This window comes from Pteronotus mesoamericanus, unplaced genomic scaffold, assembly GCF_021234165.1.
Source record: "Pteronotus mesoamericanus isolate MK-2021 breed Mesoamerican mustached bat unplaced genomic scaffold, CSHL_Meso_final contig_502, whole genome shotgun sequence".
NCBI lineage: Eukaryota > Metazoa > Chordata > Mammalia > Chiroptera > Mormoopidae > Pteronotus > Pteronotus mesoamericanus.
This window is the reverse complement of record NW_026555187.1, coordinates 245,766-263,447: the sequence shown is the minus strand read 5'-3', so window position 1 is coordinate 263,447 and position 17,682 is coordinate 245,766. Positions and strand designations below refer to the sequence as shown.

General features: G+C 56.1%; 1 protein-coding gene across 4 annotated transcripts in view; it reads left to right on the top strand.

Moving 5' to 3' along the window:
• The window catches only part of BRD4 (bromodomain containing 4), a 78,682-nt gene that overhangs the window by 58,826 nt on the left and 2,174 nt on the right, over nucleotides 1–17,682 (top strand). For 2 of the 4 annotated variants that reach the window (XM_054578823.1, XM_054578825.1), the window contains exons 8-18: nucleotides 313–522; nucleotides 1,108–1,307; nucleotides 1,618–1,913; nucleotides 2,841–2,951; nucleotides 11,973–12,025; nucleotides 12,156–12,540; nucleotides 13,140–13,724; nucleotides 16,215–16,595; nucleotides 16,709–16,839; nucleotides 16,948–17,153; nucleotides 17,231–17,480. In XM_054578823.1, coding sequence (XP_054434798.1) covers nucleotides 313–522; nucleotides 1,108–1,307; nucleotides 1,618–1,913; nucleotides 2,841–2,951; nucleotides 11,973–12,025; nucleotides 12,156–12,540; nucleotides 13,140–13,724; nucleotides 16,215–16,595; nucleotides 16,709–16,839; nucleotides 16,948–17,153; nucleotides 17,231–17,480 — 2,808 coding nt within the window. Of the gene's footprint in view, nucleotides 1–312; nucleotides 523–1,107; nucleotides 1,308–1,617; nucleotides 1,914–2,840; nucleotides 2,952–11,972; nucleotides 12,026–12,155; nucleotides 12,541–13,139; nucleotides 13,725–16,214; nucleotides 16,596–16,708; nucleotides 16,841–16,947; nucleotides 17,154–17,230; nucleotides 17,481–17,682 lie in introns of those variants that run through there. The other 2 variants (XM_054578824.1, XM_054578827.1) reach the window with 2 other exon arrangements.

Below are 17,682 nucleotides of genomic sequence, written 5' to 3'. Positions count from 1 at the left end.
TGTGCCCTGTGTCCCCTGTCCTTATCTGGGCTGTATGTCAGGAGCACCTTTTTCTCAGTATGAGATTCGAGAGAGGAGTGTGGGAATTGGTGTCAGGCCCCACCCCAGCATCCTGGCTTAGTGGCATGGAGAAGATTACTGTCGATCCAGCTCCCTGACCCTCTCACTTGCTTCCTGTTGTTGACTTCCCAACAGCCAGTGAGGCTCTGGTGACACTGGGCCACAGCCTGGCTACTCCCCACCCACATGTCTGGGGGACCCAGCAGCCCTGACGGGCCTAGCTTTCCCCACCCACACCTCCCCACCCCCCAGGATGTGTTCGAGATGCGCTTTGCCAAGATGCCAGACGAGCCTGAGGAGCCTTTGGTGTCTGTGTCCTCCCCCGCGGTGCCACCCCCCACCAAGGTCGTGGCCCCACCCTCGTCCAGTGACAGCAGCAGCGATAGCTCCTCGGACAGTGACAGCTCAACCGATGACTCTGAGGAGGAGCGAGCCCAGCGGCTGGCAGAGCTCCAGGAGCAGGTGAGGGCACAGGCATCCCCATCCCCAGTACTGGAATCTGTGGACCAGGCAGTTTCCCTAGAGGTCTCTATAAGATGGTCATGGCTCTGAATCCTGGCTGGAGCAGAATTCCAGTGGTGCCTTTGTGCAAGGTCACAGGTATATTGAACATATGTATATAGCTTGTGGAGGTAGAGAGACACAGCTGCTCTTTGGGCAGAGGCAAAGCTTCTGGATCCTTCCACTGTCTGGAAAGAGGATAACTAGATTGTTCATCTCTACTGGGTCTGCATAGTTGCTCTGTTCCCTACAATCTGGCCATCAGGCCCTTAGTGCCAGCGTGTGTTCATACCCCTGCCCAGTCCCCTGTGGATACTCATCTTGGGTCCAGGATGGCCAGAGGGCTTAGCATTTGTCAGTTTAGGTGGCTCCTCTGGGCAGCTTTGGAATCCAGGGCCTGGGTGGGCACGAGCACTTTGGAAATCCGATGAGATGGCAGGTCAGAAAGCTAAGCACCAGCCCTCTCCTTTGTCCCTGGGCCCTGATGCTTGGGATTTCTGACCAAGACCAGGGTGACAGGCGTGCATTTGCCTGTATGCTCCATAGCTCAAAGCCGTGCACGAGCAGCTTGCAGCCCTCTCGCAGCCCCAGCAGAACAAACCAAAGAAAAAAGAGAAAGATAAAAAGGAAAAGAAAAAAGAAAAGCACAAAAAGAAAGAGGAAGTGGAAGAGAATAAGAAAAGCAAAGCCAAGGAGCTTCCTCCCAAAAAGACCAAGAAAAACAACAGCAGCAACAGTAACACAAGGTCTGTGCCACCCCAGTGCCCTGATGGGGACCTAGCCTGCCCCAGTCATGGGGTGTAATCACCTCTGCTCTTCTCCCAGGGATGAGCGTCGGGCAGTCACCAGGTTTGGGGAGGGAAGGAGGGAAGGAGGGAGGATGGTTGGTAGTGTAGTGCAGGTGGCAGGGAGAGGCCACAGCAGCCTCCCTGTTTCCTGTGAAGACCAGCAGGGTGGAGGTGTGGCAGCCCCTCAGTCCCCCAGTAAAGGATTGGAATGGGTGCCCAGCTTCACAGGGCACCTATTCCTGATGGCATCTGCATTGTTCCTTCATAGCAAGAAGGAGCCAGCACCTGTGAAGACCAAGCCCCCTCCAGCATATGAGTCAGAGGAGGAGGACAAGTGCAAGCCCATGTCCTACGAGGAGAAGCGCCAGCTCAGTCTGGACATCAACAAGCTCCCGGGTGAGAAGCTGGGCCGAGTGGTGCACATCATACAGTCGAGGGAGCCCTCACTTAAGAACTCCAACCCTGACGAGATTGAGATCGACTTCGAGACACTGAAGCCATCTACCCTGCGGGAACTGGAACGCTACGTCACCTCCTGTTTGCGGAAAAAACGGAAACCTCAAGGTGCCCTTGGGTCTCCCCGGGGCTTGGGGGTGTCCCAGCCAAGGGAGGGTTGACCAAGCTGCTTTCTCCTGGCTTTCTGTTAGCGAGGTCCCTGTGGGCACCCACGGTGACTCTCTCTTTCAGACTTTGCTTTTTCTTTTGATGATAAAATCTTTATCCTCGACATGACACCTCTGGAGGGTTGTCACATGGCACTGGACCCTAGGCTGTCAGTGCCTTTCTTGACCTATGTGGCTGATTGCCACCTGGGGCTCACCTGCACATCGGTGTCCTAAACCTTGCTCTGAGCAGCCTTTACCATGGACTCTCTCCTCACCTACTATCACCGCGCCCCGCGCCCCCCCCCCCCCTTTGGTGCCTCTGAGGGCCGAGTCAGGGAGAGGCCTTAGGGCGGCTCTGTGCTTGCCTGCCATTCCTATTTACCTCAACATGGCCCCCTCTGGGTTTTCCAGGCAGTGCTTTTGCTTTACAGGTGCCTCATCTTGGCTCAGCTTTTGTTTTAGGACTAGGAAGGCTTAGGATCCATATCAGGACGTTGTACAATCTTCATCCCAGTCCAGACTGACTCCAGGGGTCGTTGGGTCCTCTTTACTCACTGCCAGGAAAGTTGCTGAGGGAGCTCTAGCCCCTCTTGCTTGTCTTAATCCTGATGAATTCTGTGGAGGGGATTCTGAGAGATTGGCTGGGGGGCAGGACACAGCAGCTTGAGATTTCAGCATAAGCCGAGTTTTTGGCCAGCAGGCAGTAGGCTGACATCTTAACACTGGGAAACATGGGGCCGGTTGGGGTCTGGGACACCACCAGGAGCAGCTCTCTGGCCCGCAGGGCATAGACTGTCCTGGGGCCCTTCCTCCTGAGGTACGCCTGAATGAAGAGCAGCCCCCGGGTTGGGCCCTGCCTGACGCAGTTCATGTTGCTTTACTGCAGCCGAGAAAGTGGATGTGATTGCTGGCTCCTCCAAGATGAAGGGCTTCTCATCCTCGGAGTCTGAGAGCACCAGCGAGTCCAGCTCTTCCGACAGTGAAGACTCCGAAACAGGTTAGGGTCCTACTCAGCATCTTGTTGCACACCTGCATGTATTTGAACCACTCATCCTATGTCCAGGCTGCTAGAGACCAGGTGTGATGGTCATAACATTTCTTCGGCCACCATTTTAACACCCTGACTGGAGTAGTGGGTAGCCCGCCACCCTGTTCTCTCCCTTGTGGCCTGGGCTAAGAGGAGGGTATTGACACTGTAGGGCCGGGCTGTGGGGAGCTGGTGAAAACATTGGATGTTGGGGCCCAGGTGTTGGCTTTGATCCTGGTGTGACCATGCCCAGTCTATCATCTTCGCTGCACCACAGTCACAGTACGGCTCTCCCGGGTGATAACGCTTTGGCAGGGGTGGGGCAGCCTACTGTCGGCCCCTTCTGTCACCAGGCTCAGGGCACTACCATTCTCTCCAGAGTGTGCTCACTACTGTTTTGGCAGCTCCTAACTCTGTTCACACTTGGATGTGTGTGTCCTGCACCTCTACCAGTCCTTGTCTTTGTGCTCCATGGGCCTGCGTGTATGCCCGACATGAGCAACAGCTTCAGAATGGGAGGTGGGTGAGGTAGAGATGTGGGGGGCTGCACCGTGGTGGGGAGAGGGCCTTCCTCCAGGTGTGTGTTTACCCAATGATACTTGGGAGCAGAAGCTCAGACTAGCCCAGAGAGGCTAGGGAAGGAGCCAGGCGACCAGACCATGCTGTAAGGTGGAGCCAGCGGTTTCCACTGGCTGGTCTCTTAGCAGGTCTACACTCTGCAGACTGCCTGAGAGCTAGCTGGTCCTGGGGGCCTAAGCATGTCCCTCCAGGCAGGCAGCAGTCTGTGTGTCCACAGTGGGGAACATGTGTTTGGGCAACGAAGTGTGTTCTTTCGTGGACCTGTCCTGTCTTCTGGTATTTTATTCTGACTAAATAAATCATAAGTTCCACTTAATCATTTCATGTAAATAATGTGACCTGGTGGTACCAAGGAGGTCTGAGGATCCCTACAGCAGCTGGGAAGAGTGATGCTGTTCCGAGATGTGTATGCACAGGTTCTCATGTGGGCTCAACCTGTTTCTTGGGACCAGGGGGCTCCGGTTCTTGGCACTGTCCCTCATTCCTATTACAGTAGGTGCACCAGACTTCCCAAGTGAGTGGAGGGCTCACCTGTGGAGGATTTCGGGGGACACTGAGGGCTTCCGCAGGACTCCAGATGCAGGATTGCTTCATTTTCAGTGGGCCCAAGTGAGGTGAAATTCATGAGGCTGTATTCTGTATTGAGCTACCACTGTATGCAGACTGATATATGCATTTTGCTGACTGCCTCTCTTACCATCCTTGACCCATTTTCTAACCATCACCTCCAACGCTGTCATGGCTTTTTTTAAAATCCGTCTACCAGCAGGGGGTGCCACACCCCCATGCCTGCCCAGAAGGGCTGCCTTGCCAGTCTGTTGCCCACTGCGGAGTGAAATGGCTGTATTCTTGGATCCAGTTAGCATTCCTGGTAGCATCTGACTTCTCACTTTGGGTGCCAGCCACTCCTTGGATTTACCTTCACTCTGGGGTTCCTTGCAGGCTGCTCCCTCTAGGGGTTTCACAGCCTTTTTCCTAATCCAAATGGTCAAAAGAAAACAGTAAAGGCTGAAACTGGCATGGGACCTGGTCATTAAGTAAGGCAGCTTGGCTGAGGGTGAACTGCTTTTGCTGATGTGGCACCTTAGGAGACTGTGACTGTGTCCTTTGCCCCTGGCCCCCAAGCTCAGCAGGACGGCTCCAGGGCTCCCGAGTGCCCTGCTTGCTTTTGTGTTTGTGGGGTGGCCATGACGGCATTTCCAACAGCTCTTTGCTGCTGCCAACTGTGTTTCTTTATTTTTTCACATTTTTTCCTCTTTTAAATGAATTGGAAAGATTGTGCAACAAGTAATCTGAGAGTCCTGGGAACAGCTGTCTTGGCGGGAAGGAGGGTGAGATTTACAGTGTCTGAGCTGCTGGCCTGCAGGCCCCAGTCTCCAGTCTCCGGCGATTCGGCCGACTCCAGCTTGTCCCTCTTCCCATGCGCCCTCCCTACCTTGGGTTTTGTAAGACTCCCTTTTGTCTTTGTGGTCCTGGCTTTTTCTGCCCCAGCAGTTTGCACTGAAGAGCTCTGTCATGGGCTAGCAGGGGCCTCTGCTTTCAGGAAGCACCCACCCTGTGGGTTTGTGTCCTGTACCTCAGACACTCTGGATCCCAAGGTGGGAGCCTGTGGCCCTGAACTGCTGAATGCAGCCATTGCCACCCAGCCCTCACAGGAAACTGCACTCACGTCCCTGGCAGCTCTTCCAGCAGCTGCTTATGCTGGGTGCATGGAGCCAGGCAGCTGATTTCTGGGACCAGTTACAGGTGGTTCTGCCTTGGGGTGGGGGGCGGTCATCAGGATGAGGGGTGGGCATGAAAGGTATTTTCCTTGGTCTTTTGGAACTTAAATTGTTTTTCCTTCCTTGTTCTTGTGTTTCCATTTGGATTGGAGCCGACATTCCTGAATGGGCCTATTTTTGTCGATTGTATTAAGTAAGGGTCAGTTCTGCCGACACAGCCCCAAGACTAGAATCACCAAAAGAAACTGAACAGAGGCACTAAATTGGGGTTGTAGGTTGTTAACCTGGACCCCTTCTGTCTGCTGTTCACAGACAAGGATGCTGATGACAGCTCAGGCACAGGACTTGTCCTTAGGGTCATGTTGCAGTTCAGGGAAACGGTGTGCTCACAGGATGGGGGTTGGGGGGCGGGGGGGCAGGAACTGCTTTCCCAGCCCAGTCCCAGGCCACCACGTGTTCCCTTGCTCAGCAGCACACACTGCTGTTGGCCTGTCCCACCACATCCTCTGAAGCCAGCTCGGCTTGGGTTGTGGTCTTTTGTTTAAAAAAAAAAAAGAAAAGAAAATTTTCTTTTTGTCTGAAGTTTTGGTCTGCTTGAGGGTTTAGTATTGGGAGGACAGGGTTGGGTACAAGTGAGCCAACCTCCCACTGGCCCTAAGGCAACTGTAGACCTTAGCTGGGCAAGCTAAAAGTGCCGCGGTTCTTCCTTTCCACTGCAGTTCCAGGTGGGCTGTGGGTGGAGCTGTGGCCTTCCTGCCGTCAGTGCTGGGAGCACGTCTGCCTGGCTCACGGGGTCAGACATATCCTAGGGTTTTTCATCCTGCTTCCCTCCATCACATTGCTGATGCCTGGCTCTTCTGGGTGGTATCCCTCTTAGGAGCAACCCCTGTCCCTAACCACCTGGGCTGGGACCCAGATTCAGGAAAGTTTGAGATGGTTCTTTTGGACTTGGCCTAGCCTTCTAATTGCAGCAGGAGCACACTCCAGCTATTTTAGTCTCCTTGTTTCCTTTTCCCAGGATTGGAGCATGTGGGTATTTTTTAATAGCTCCAGGGGGAAAAGGAATGCTTCATGTTTTGGAAAGATTTGAGCTGGAAAGTGCACACGGAGGCCATGGGGCATTCTTCCCAGACAGCCAGCCTCAGCTTCCGACTCGCAGGGTCTCTGAGGAACTTGGTTCCAGTCTGCTCTTGGGGCCTGATGCTGCCCACTCCAGGGGTGTGCCACTTGCTCTCAGGGACAGGGAGAGGCTCCTGGTGAGTGGGGATGGGGGAATAGGCAGAAACCTGGAGGATGGGGCTGTAGCCTGTCTGCTTACACTGCCTGGTGACCCCTCATATACCCACATGCAGTTGGTGGGATTCTGGGGTGGAGCTAGCCTTGTGGAATGTGCCCTGAGTGAGAGGCTGGCCAGTGGGCGGGTTTTTCCCATGCGTGCCCTAGGGGACCATGGGAATGCAGTCAGTGTCAGTGCATCCGTGACTTCAGCAGAGGCATCTGCTCTGCTGTGTGGGTGGGAATGACCCCATGCCTCTCCCTTGACAAGGAGAGCCGAATTCCATGCCCTGGAAAAAAGAAAGGACGGCTTTCCTCCTCAGCCTGTTTTGTTTTATTTTATTTGTGCCCCTTTAACAGTGTCTGTAACTGATTTCTCTTTTTAAATTTCTTTTTTGTTTCTTGGGGTTGGTAGGAATGCAGAAATGAGGTGTTAGCTGTAGGGCCTACACCTGAGAGCCCCTTTCCCCCCCACTCCATCCAAGTCCTAAAGGAGGACTGAAACACCTCCCTGAGAAGCAAGATGCAGCAGAGGCGACCCAGGGGATAAGCTCCGAGTCAGTGGAGCCTGTGGGAATGGCACACCAGGCTGGTGGGACAGGTGACTTGGATAGGCAGAGAGGCCTCTCACATTGCAAAGACTGGTGAAGGAGGTGCTCTCATGAACTTGGGGTGCACATTACTGGAAGCAGTTCTGTCTAGAAGCATAAACAAGCTTGGGTAGTTTTGGAGATATCCATGGCCCTTCTAAGGGGAAGGTGGGTTGTCCCTGCCCTCAGCTGGCCAGGCTGAGGCAGGGCTTCTGGGCTCCAGCGCTGTTCTCTGGTGCCTTGTCAGTGAGCAGGGCACAGGAGGCTGGCTTGATCTGCAGTTCTTCTGTTCTTATGACTTGGAACGGTACATTCCACACCATTTCTCTCACACTGGTTTCTCTCTCCCTCTATGTAGGTCCTGCCTAATCATTGGACACGGACTCTTAATAAAACGGTCTTCAGTTCCAGATTCCTTCCCAGCAAGCTCTAGCTTAAGTCCATTTTCTTCTGTGAAAGGGACAGGACTCCATCAAGTTATGGAATTCCTCAGAGCCCTGGGCCTGTCCCCGGGGGGCATTAGTCATGTCCATCAGAGCAGCACACGCCTAGTCCCGCCTCCGGGAAGGCCGCCTTGCCTGGCTGGCTGCCCGGGCCTCCTGTGTACAGACTGCCTGGCTGTCCTACCCAGCCTCCCTGGTCGTCTGGGCTCCTCCGGGTGGGTGACATCACCCAGAGAGTGATGACAATCTCCCTGCACACGCATGGGTGTGGGTGCTGCTCTGTGAGCAAGGCCCCATCAGAAGTATGTTTTCTTTCTATCCCTTCATCTTTTTCTGGGACTCTGGATCCTAACCACTTCCCTCCTGGACCTGGCAGGGACGTTTAGCCCAGGGGAAATTTCATTCAGCCTAAGGAAGAACACACATCTAGAGCTTTCCCAAGTGAGGAATGGGGGCTGTCCTTCAGCATGCCTTCTATCTAGTGGCTCCTGTGACTCCATCAGCCAGAGGCTATCACCAGCCACAGCTGACTCAGCCCCCTGGAGTCTTTCCATTTTTGTTGTTCCCTGTTGGGCATTTTTCTGGTTTCTTTTCCTATTCTGTTAAAGTTGCACAGGGAAAGGACCTCCTGGGCTGCCTCTGTCCCTCCCAGGTGAATAGAGGCAGGCTGCAGTGGGGCCAGCCACTGGCGACCGCATTTGGGGAGGGTCAGCTGTGTAGCCAGCCGACCTGGCCCCTGGAGCCCCTCATCCCTGCCCCCAGGGGGTCAGGGTCTGGGCTCGTGGGTGAGAAAGGGCTCTCAAAATCCAGAGCACTGGACTGGTCAGCAGTGAGGGTGTCAGAGCCCTTGTGGCTGGCTCTCTGCACATCTGTGATGGATGTGGCCAGTCCGGGCACCCTCATAGTTTTTAGTCCCCTAGAATAATGGCAGCTGCTGGGAGTTGGGCAGGCAGCATCATACAAGCCCTCTGAGAGGTTTTTTGGCTCTAAAAATAAAATAATCAGCCCTTTTTTGGTCACGAATCCAGCATCTCAACAGAAGACTGCCCTATGTGAAAAGTCCCCTAAGGAGCAACATCTGCCTTTAAGGGAGCCCTTTTTTTCCCCCTTTTCTTTTCTTTTCTTTTTTTTAAAGTGTAGTTTGTACATACTTCAAGGCCTGGCCATCTGCTGGCATCATGGAGCCAGACTTCTGGAATTGGAAGCCGGCTTGAGGAGGTACAGTTCACCATCAGCAAACCCAAGCAGCTATAATTTTCTCAGACTGGCCTTGGCCTTGGGTTCTAGCTCCAGCACCCCACTCCCACACCCCAGTCTCTAGGATCCTGCTGTGATGCTTGGAGTCCCAGGCTGCTCTCTGGTCCTCTGACCAGTTGGCTTCCAGTCAAGCTCCATTTGCCAAACAGACTATTTTGAGTTGCCCTTTGGCCTGTGCCTGATGTGTTGCCAGTGCATCTCGGCCTAGCTGAGGCCACGGGGCCTCATGCCCAGAGGTTCCCAAAGGACAGTTGTGAAGTAGCTAGCATTGTCTTTCTGGGAAGATTCTGCCGCCTCAGAACAAATGGCTGCCTGGATTCCCGTCGTGTGGCCTGTGTGCTGCTTCACCCCTTCACACATACCTGCACACAGGCTGTAGCTGCAACAGGGTTTTTGCACCCTTGCTGTTCAGGGATCCTGTCCTTCTTGCCTGTGGGTTTCTATCTGGCAGCAAGTTTGATCTTTAGACTTGAGCCTATCACATGTGCCCAGCGCCCCAGGAACAGAGCAGAGGGCAGTGCCCACTCATTATTGCAGGCCCCCGAGCTTGGGAAATAAAAGGTACCAGCTGGGCCTCAGCTCACCAGCAGGCTTCGGGGCCTAAGGAGTTGCTGAGGGATGGGAGGCCCAGCTGGCACCAAGACTCCCTAGTTCAGTTTAGAGGCTTCATCCCTCTTCCCTGCCCTTACCCTCCATCCTGTCTCCTTCCCTTGATTTGGGGGGTGTGGGAGGAGGAATCAGTGTTTTAATCAGATTTTACAAAAACGTTTTAATTCTTTGTACAATTACCATCCTATGTAAAGATGACGTTTGTGTTGAGTTGAAGATTTTCATGGAATAAAGATCACACAGTCTTTGAGGCCATCTTCATGGAACCCTTTTTAGAGAGTTTTGTGTGGGGGTGTCTTGGGGCTGGTGTGTTGTGAAGCCGTGCACTTCTGTCTTGTCTTCCTTCCAGTCACCTCAACATGAGACTTGGGCCACATGAGCCAGATATGCTCTCCCAAACAGGCTCCAGCACCTTTGGTTCCCACCGCCGGTCCTTTTAGTCCTTGGGTCCTGGGGGTATCCTTTGTGCCAGCACTGCCAGGGAGCCCTGGGGTACTCCCAGTGACCTTTGCAAGGCAGCTGAGATTTGTTCCCTGTAACCCCCGGTACCCCGTTGACCTTGGTCCCCATGAGTTCTCGTGTGAACCTCTGCTCAGAACCTAAGGGAAGTTAATGAGGACTCGGAGCCACTGTCCCTGTTGTGGGAAAAACTAGTGTCTTCTCAAGTCCACAAGATGACAGGTTGCCCTGACCCTGCGCAATTCTCCCTCTCTCCATGACACAGTGTCTGCTGGTCAGAATTTAACCACTGGCTCCCCTCCCCTAGACTTTCCCAAAAGCATGACCAGTGTATGAGCACCTGTCCCAGCCTCCCTGGACCTGCCATTTCTGTTCATGGAATTGATGCTGGGAGAGGGTCCTGTCTGGGAGAAACACCCTAGCCTCTTGTACTTCTTGGTGGCTTCTCAGCACATTTCAGGGTCCCTTTGGTTCTGAACCTCCAGCATCTTCAGTACAGTGCTTCCCCTCACCCCCTACCATGCAGCTGCCAGACCATGTGGTCTTGATCCTGCAAACCCCCTAAACTGGCTCCCTTTTGTATGTCTCACCCACAATAGTGTCCCTCTCCCCAGGTTTCCTGACCCAGGGTCCTGAGCCTGCATCCTGGAAATCCCCAGGTTTGTTGCTGGGCCTATGATTCTCATGTCCCAGGTTTCCCAGTTGCTGCCATTTGTATGAGGACGAGTGTCTAGCTGCTGAGGTCTGTGTTGCTGTCTTGTCTCTCGTGTGGAGTGTGAGCTCTTGCAGGGCACCAGGTCCCATATCCCTTTGGGTGGCACATGGCACCCTGAGGCCGTGCCGTGCACCTCACAGAACCTTAGCATGGCCCTTCGTGAAGCAGCTATGAGCGGAGGTAGCCCTGCTTTGGACAAAGCCTGTGTCTTCTGATCCCAGCAGCAAGAGCAAAGCACCCTGGCAAGAAGCTCAGGGAATGCCAGGCAAAGGTGGCAGGAGTCCAAAAGGCACTGTGGGTTCTACTTCCCACGTGGTGGTTGGTAACTTCACCATTTCCTAGCCTGTGAGCACCAGCTGGGCCTCTGTCCCTCTCTCGTGCTTGCATACCAGTGGAGTTTGGCGAGGGGCATCCAGCTGGCAAGTTCGTTGGAGTGGGGATAGGGAGCATGCTGGCTCTTGGGCACTCCTCGCAGATGTGTCCGCACAGTGGTGGCAACAAGCTCTCGGCCTCTGAGGAACCAGAGCACATACTGTCTTCTCCCTGCAGCACGTCCACTGCGTCCCAGTACTGAGCTGCTCTCGAGGCCACTCTCCTGAAAGGAAGGAGAAGCTGGTGATGGTATTGAGCATCTCCATGTTGCTCTCGGTAGTCCTGGGGAGACTTGCTGCTCAGCTTGCCTCTTTCTCTCCCTCCCCTAAAGTATTCACACTACGACCTTCCCACGTGTCAGCATTCTCCTCACCTGTCCCGTGGTTCTGTGTTCAGACCTTGGTCCAAGCCCATGCCCCTGTCTCTCTCACCACACTTGAATATATTTGCTCCCCCTAGGGGACCGGGAAGGAGTGCACCTCAGAGGGCAATGCCATTGAAGGCAGCTGTGTGACCCAGGACAAATCCCTTAACTTCAGAACCTCACTTTGCTTATCTTTCAATTGGATATCATTTCGAACACTGCAGTTCCAAGAGAGAGCAGGCTGGGGTGCAGACACTCTTTTTGCCTTAGTGACCTCTCACCTGAAAGGGAGTGACATTGGGCAGGGAGGTCTCTGTATGTAGCTCAGCCCTGGGTGCCCCAGGTATCATCCTTTAAAGCACTGAGGGTGAGGAGCTGGGCAAGGAGGCTTTTCAGGCATAGTCCCAGCTACGAAAAGTGGCAGGCAAATGGGTAGGTGACGCTCCACATTGTCTCTTTCCCATGACAGACTCATATCAGAACTCTGCCACCCTGCCTGGCTGTCACCAGCCCTTCTCCTGAACTCACCCTGTTTTCTCCTGGTTCTGCGTCCAAGGCAGCGCAGTCTTCTCGCCCAGGCCTCACTAGCTTCTCTTTTCCTCTGCAGAGATGGCTCCGAAGTCCAAAAAGAAGGGGCACCCCGGGAGAGAGCAGAAGAAGGTATGTGATCTCAGGGGACCACCCTCGGGAATGGTGGCCACTCTCACCATTGTGGGCCCTGGGGGCACCTGGAGCTGGCCTAAGGGTTTCTGCCTGCCTGACGTCAGCCTGTCTGTCTGTCTGTCTGCAGCACCATCACCACCACCACCAGCAGCTGCAGCAGGCCCCGGGTCCTGGGCCCCAGCAGCCCCCGCCACCTCCCCAGCAGCCCCCGCCACCCCCACCTCCGCAGCAGCAGCAGCAGCAGCAGCAGCAGCAGCAGCTGCCCCCACCACCCCCACCCTCCATGCCGCAGCAGGCTGCCCCCACGATGAAGTCCTCGCCCCCGCCTTTCATCGCTGCCCAGGTGCCTGTCTTGGAGCCTCAGCTCCCAGGCAGTGTCTTCGACCCCATCGGCCACTTCACCCAACCCATCCTGCACCTACCGCAGCCTGAGCTGCCCCCTCACCTCCCCCAGCCACCTGAGCACAGCACTCCGCCTCATCTCAACCAGCACTCAGTGGTCTCTCCTCCAGGTGAGCTGTGGCCATACCCGCCCAGGTTCAGAGAGGCCCCTTCCTGTCCTGGTCTCACTGCTGTGTGACTGGGCGCTCAGCGCAAACTTTGGAACCTATCTCAGCTTTAGTTGTCTGTAAGGGAATGTCAGCAGCTTCCCAGGGCCATTGTGGAACTTAACACAGACACCTCAGGATGGCCTTTGCGGAGAGTTTGTGCTTTGCTATAAGAGATAGTCATTTGTGCTGAGCCAGGCATTGTCAGGTGAAAAAAGATACGACCCCTCTGCAGCTCCCAGTCAGGGTAGGGGGAACATACTCATCCCAGATAGGAAGGTCAGGTAGAGGCATTCAGGACATGTCCTACTCTGAAACTCGAAGGGGAATGTGAAGATGGGACAGATGGAGGAAGTGGGGAGTGGGAGGCGCAGGGCACCTAGCAGGACAGCGCTCATGAGGGCCCGATCTTGTGCCGCGTTCCCCCCACCCCTGCAACAGTTTATTCTGGAGGTGATAAGGAGTTGAAGATGTTGGGGAGAGTGTTAGTTGAAGATGGGTGGGAAGTCAGGATGGAGTGGAGACCTCAGGAGCCTCACTGCCACCCTGTTGTGTTCTTCTAGCTTTGCACAACGCGCTGCCCCAGCAGCCATCGAGGCCCAGCAACCGAGCCGCCGCCCTGCCCCCCAAGCCTGCCCGCCCCCCTGCTGTGTCACCCGCTCTGGCCCAGCCACCCCTGCTCCCGCAGCCCCCTATGGCCCAGCCACCCCAAGTGCTGCTGCAGGAGGAAGAGGAGCCGCCTAACCCACCCCTCACTTCCATGCAGATGCAGCTCTACCTGCAGCAGCTACAGAAGGTGCAGCCCCCCACACCTCTACTCCCTTCCGTGAAGGTGCAGTCCCAGCCCCCACCTCCCTTGCCACCCCCGCCTCACCCTTCTGTGCAGCAGCAGCTACAGCAGCCACCACCACCTCCACCACCCCCCCAGACACAGACCCAGCCCCAGCACCAGCCGCCCCCCCGTCCTGTGCACATGCAACCCATGCAGTTCCCCACTCACATCCAGCAGCCCCCGCCACCCCCAGGCCCACAGCCCCCGCACCCGCCTCCCAGCCAGCAGCCACCCCCACCACAGCCCGCCAAGCCTCAGCAAGTCATCCAGCATCACCCTTCACCCAGGCACCACAAGTCGGACCCCTACTCAACCAGTAAGTGACTTGTCCTGGGCTCCGGGGAGGCTGGTCCTGGGTCCAAAGTTTTGTCCTTGAGCAGCCATCCCGGTGAGCTCATGCTTCAGGCTGAGGTCGGATGGGGTGTCTGATGTGCTGTCGATGCTTCTTGCAGTATCTTAGATGTGTCTTGTTTGCGAGCTGAGGTGACCAGGAATAAGGTCCCCACTGACCCTTCTTTTGGAACTCAGTTAAAAAAAATGCTGCAAGTGCATTGTGATTCCTGCCAGGTGGAGAGGTCAGGAACCTCGGGAGGCACCCAGTCCACCTCTAGGGTTTGGAGCAGGCTTCCTGGAGGAGGTGGCCAGAGGATGAGCAGGAGCTAGTTTAACAACCAGGGTGAGGATTGAGCTCCAGGAGGAGCCAGGGGCAGGTCTGGGCAACAGGGGTTGTTTAAGAACTTGGAGGACCAGGTGCTCTGCTCTTGGTTTCATGAGGCCCATCTGGTAGAGCCAGGAAGGACTATGTCTGAGAGAATTGGGCTAAAAAGCTCAAAAGTGATGTGTTTCCCACCTTTCCCCAGAACCATTCCCATCTCCTGCTGCTTGGTCCAAGCTGCCCTTTTCCCTCCACAGCACTGGTCAGGCCATGCTCTCTTGTATTTCTTGGGTATTTGTAATCTAAGTGTTTGTAAACAAAGTATCCTGACCAGCCTGGTGTGGAAATGTGATGTTGATGGCATCATGATGTAGTGACATGCAGGACTCAAGAGTTGAGGTCCTTGGCCTTGGCAGTGTGGACCAACAGTCTGGCTTGGGGTTGCAGTGGTGCTCTCACAGATTGAACAACAAGGCTGTGCAAGGCTCCTAAACCCAAGAAAAGCTGCCAGGTGCCAAGAACAACTGGCTGTCCTCCCTGGGAAAGACTGGTGCCGGTCCTGGCAGCCATGCAGCTGTGCCTGTTTCCACCCTTGTGCAAGGTCAGGATTCCTGTGGTGGGCAGTGGTGGGTGATGAGATACTTTCAGAAGAGCCAGCAGTTGGGACAAGGCAGGTCCCTTCTGGTCACTTGGGTCCAGCCTCCCCCTTGAGCTCCTGCGGCCAGGGTTTGACACAGAGAGGGATGTAGATTGAAGCCCAGCTAGGGTTTTGGGTCAAAGACCAAGTCATTAGAGTTCCAGGGAGCTCAGCAGGCATCCCTGGGTATTGGGGCAGCTCTCAGGCACTGCCACTGCACTTCCCCTGTAAGTGCTCATGGAGGAAGCCACCAGCGGGCAAAGCAGTTCCTACAGATCATAGGCCTGAGAGCCTGCCATCACCCGGACAGCTACCCAGGCAGGAGGCTGTCATAGTCAACATGCCTGCGGCTGGCTGGCAGGCTTGGAACAGGGCCACCCAGCACCTAGGCCGGCAGAACCAGCCACACTGGGCTGGGGGGCCAAGGCACAGGGATAGGCTGGTCCTTGCCGTCTCTGAACAGCTTTTCTGGCTCCGGGGGGCGGGGGGGGGGATGGAAATCAGTTGTGGTCAGCTCCAGGCCCATTAAAATGGGCATCTCTGCCCAGAGCCCGTGGAGCACCCAAGGGTGTCTGTGCTGGCAGACAGAGGCAGGTCAGTGACAGGTCCTGCACACAGAGCTAAGGTTAGATGGTTCAGTGTAAGGCATGAGGGCGGACTAGGGGCACGGAGGTGACTTACTTTTGTGGACAGTGTGGCTTGTCCCATGGTAGAGCTGGCCAAGATGTGTCAGGGGTTCAAACAGGAGGGTGTCTCCCTGATGGGGTAGATGGAAGAGGGGAGGGCGGGGCTTGCTGTCTTTTCTAGCCACATGGTCCTGAGGGGCTGGCCCGCTGTGACCTAGGGCTGTTTCCTCACCAATGAGGCTGAGGTGTCAAGCTTCAGTGCCTGGCCACGCCTTTGCGAATGGGGCTTTCCTGACTCCTGCCCTGCACCTGGTGCTCATACCCTGTGGCTGCGTGGGTCCCTTCACCTGTTGGTTAGATAAAGATGAGTGGGCTGGCCCACGTCTGGCAGAAACAGCAAGCCCAGGACCTCTCTCCTAACTCTGTGGTGGTGCCAACTGATTCTAGGCCAGCCCTAATCCTGAAGCAGCTGCCTAGACAGGCAGACCGAGCCACACGGGGACAGCAAGGAGCCAGGCTGCCTGCTCTGTCAGCTTATTGGTGGTCCAGGCATTGCCACAGAACCACCTGGAGAGCTTTTAAAAAGTACTCAGGCTCAGACCCTACCTGGGACCAAATGTATCAAGTTCTGCACCTCTCAAAGCTCCCCGATGATTCCGACACACCGGTTTCAGACTCCAGGACTAAACGCAGGGCTCCACAAAGCCCTGCTACACCCTGAGCTCAGACTGAGCTGACCCTGAGCTCACCCTGACTGAGCAGGCCCACAGACCCCATGTGGCAAAGGCTCCCATGGTGGGCCTCCCCTCGGTTGGGGGGCCAGGCTGGTCCCTGGGCTAGCGACCTCCACACCAGTTCATCTCACATGCTCCTTGTCCCCTCTCCTAGGTCACCTCCGTGAAGCTCCCTCCCCGCTTATGATACATTCCCCCCAGATGCAACAGTTCCAGAGCTTGACCCATCAATCGCCACCCCAGCAAAACGTCCAGCCGAAGAAGCAGGTAAAGAGCAGGGCTGGGCCTCGGCCCTCAGGGCCAGGCACGGGCCAGGGCCAAGGCTGCCTGCCCGCCTCACCGGCCGCCGTGCCTGTGCCGTCCCAGGAGCTGCGCGCGGCCTCCGTGGTCCAGTCCCAGCCCCAGCCCCTGGTGGTGGTGAAGGAGGAGAAGATCCACTCACCCATCATCCGCAGCGAGCCCTTCAGCCCCTCGCTGCGGCCGGAGCCCCCCAAGCACCCGGAGAGCATCAAGGCCCCCGTCCACCTGCCCCAGCGTGAGTGTCCCGTCCACTCCCAGCCAGGGCTGAGTGTGAGCTTCTATGGGCCATCCAGCCCACCGTGCTCGCCCAGGTGTGGGACCCAGGTCCACAGGCTATTTGTGTTTCAGGGCCTGAGATGAAACCTGTGGATGTTGGGAGGCCTGTGATCCGGCCTCCTGAGCAGAACGCACCCCCACCAGGGGCTTCTGAAAAGGACAAACAGAAACAGGAGCCGAAGACACCAGTCGCACCTAAAAAGGTAGGATACATGGGCCCATAGTGCATCTTATCCTCCACCCCAATCCCAGGGAGGCATCCACATGGCAGCTTGGCTCCTCACCCACCCAGTGGTCTCTCTGCCTCACAGGACCTCAAAATCAAGAACATGGGCTCCTGGGCCAGCCTGGTACAGAAGCACCCCACCACCCCATCCTCCACAGCCAAGTCATCAAGCGACAGCTTTGAGCAGTTCCGCCGTGCAGCCAGGGAGAAAGAGGAACGTGAGAAGGCCCTGAAGGCGCAGGCCGAGCATGCAGAGAAGGAGAAGGAGCGACTACGGCAGGAGCGCATGAGGTGGGCACTGGCTCTGCGGGCAGGAGCTCCTGGGGTGTCCCGGGCCCCAGGCTGATCTGAAGCCCTGCTCTGCTCAGGAGCCGAGAGGATGAGGACGCACTGGAACAGGCCCGGCGAGTCCATGAGGAGGCACGCCGGCGTCAGGAGCAGCAGCAGCAGCAGCAGAGGCAGGAGCAGCAGCAGCAGCAGCAGCAGCAGCAGCAGGCGGCCGCAGTGGCCGCAGCTGCCGCCGCCCCCCAAGCCCAGAGCTCCCAGCCCCAGTCCATGCTGGACCAGCAGCGGGAGCTGGCCCGAAAGCGGGAGCAGGAGCGAAGGCGCCGGGAAGCGGTGAGGCAGGGTTCCAGCCCTGGAGGAGCTGGGAAATGGGACTCTGAGCCCAGCAAGGGGCAGAGGTGTCACCCTCGGAGAAGTGGGGCAGGCGGGGAGACCATCAGGTGGGTGCTTGGAGCAGGGTGCCTGCTCTCCCACACCTGCTGGCCTCAGAGCCGCAAGGTTCCAAGGAGTTGGTCACAAAGGAGCAGCTGATGTT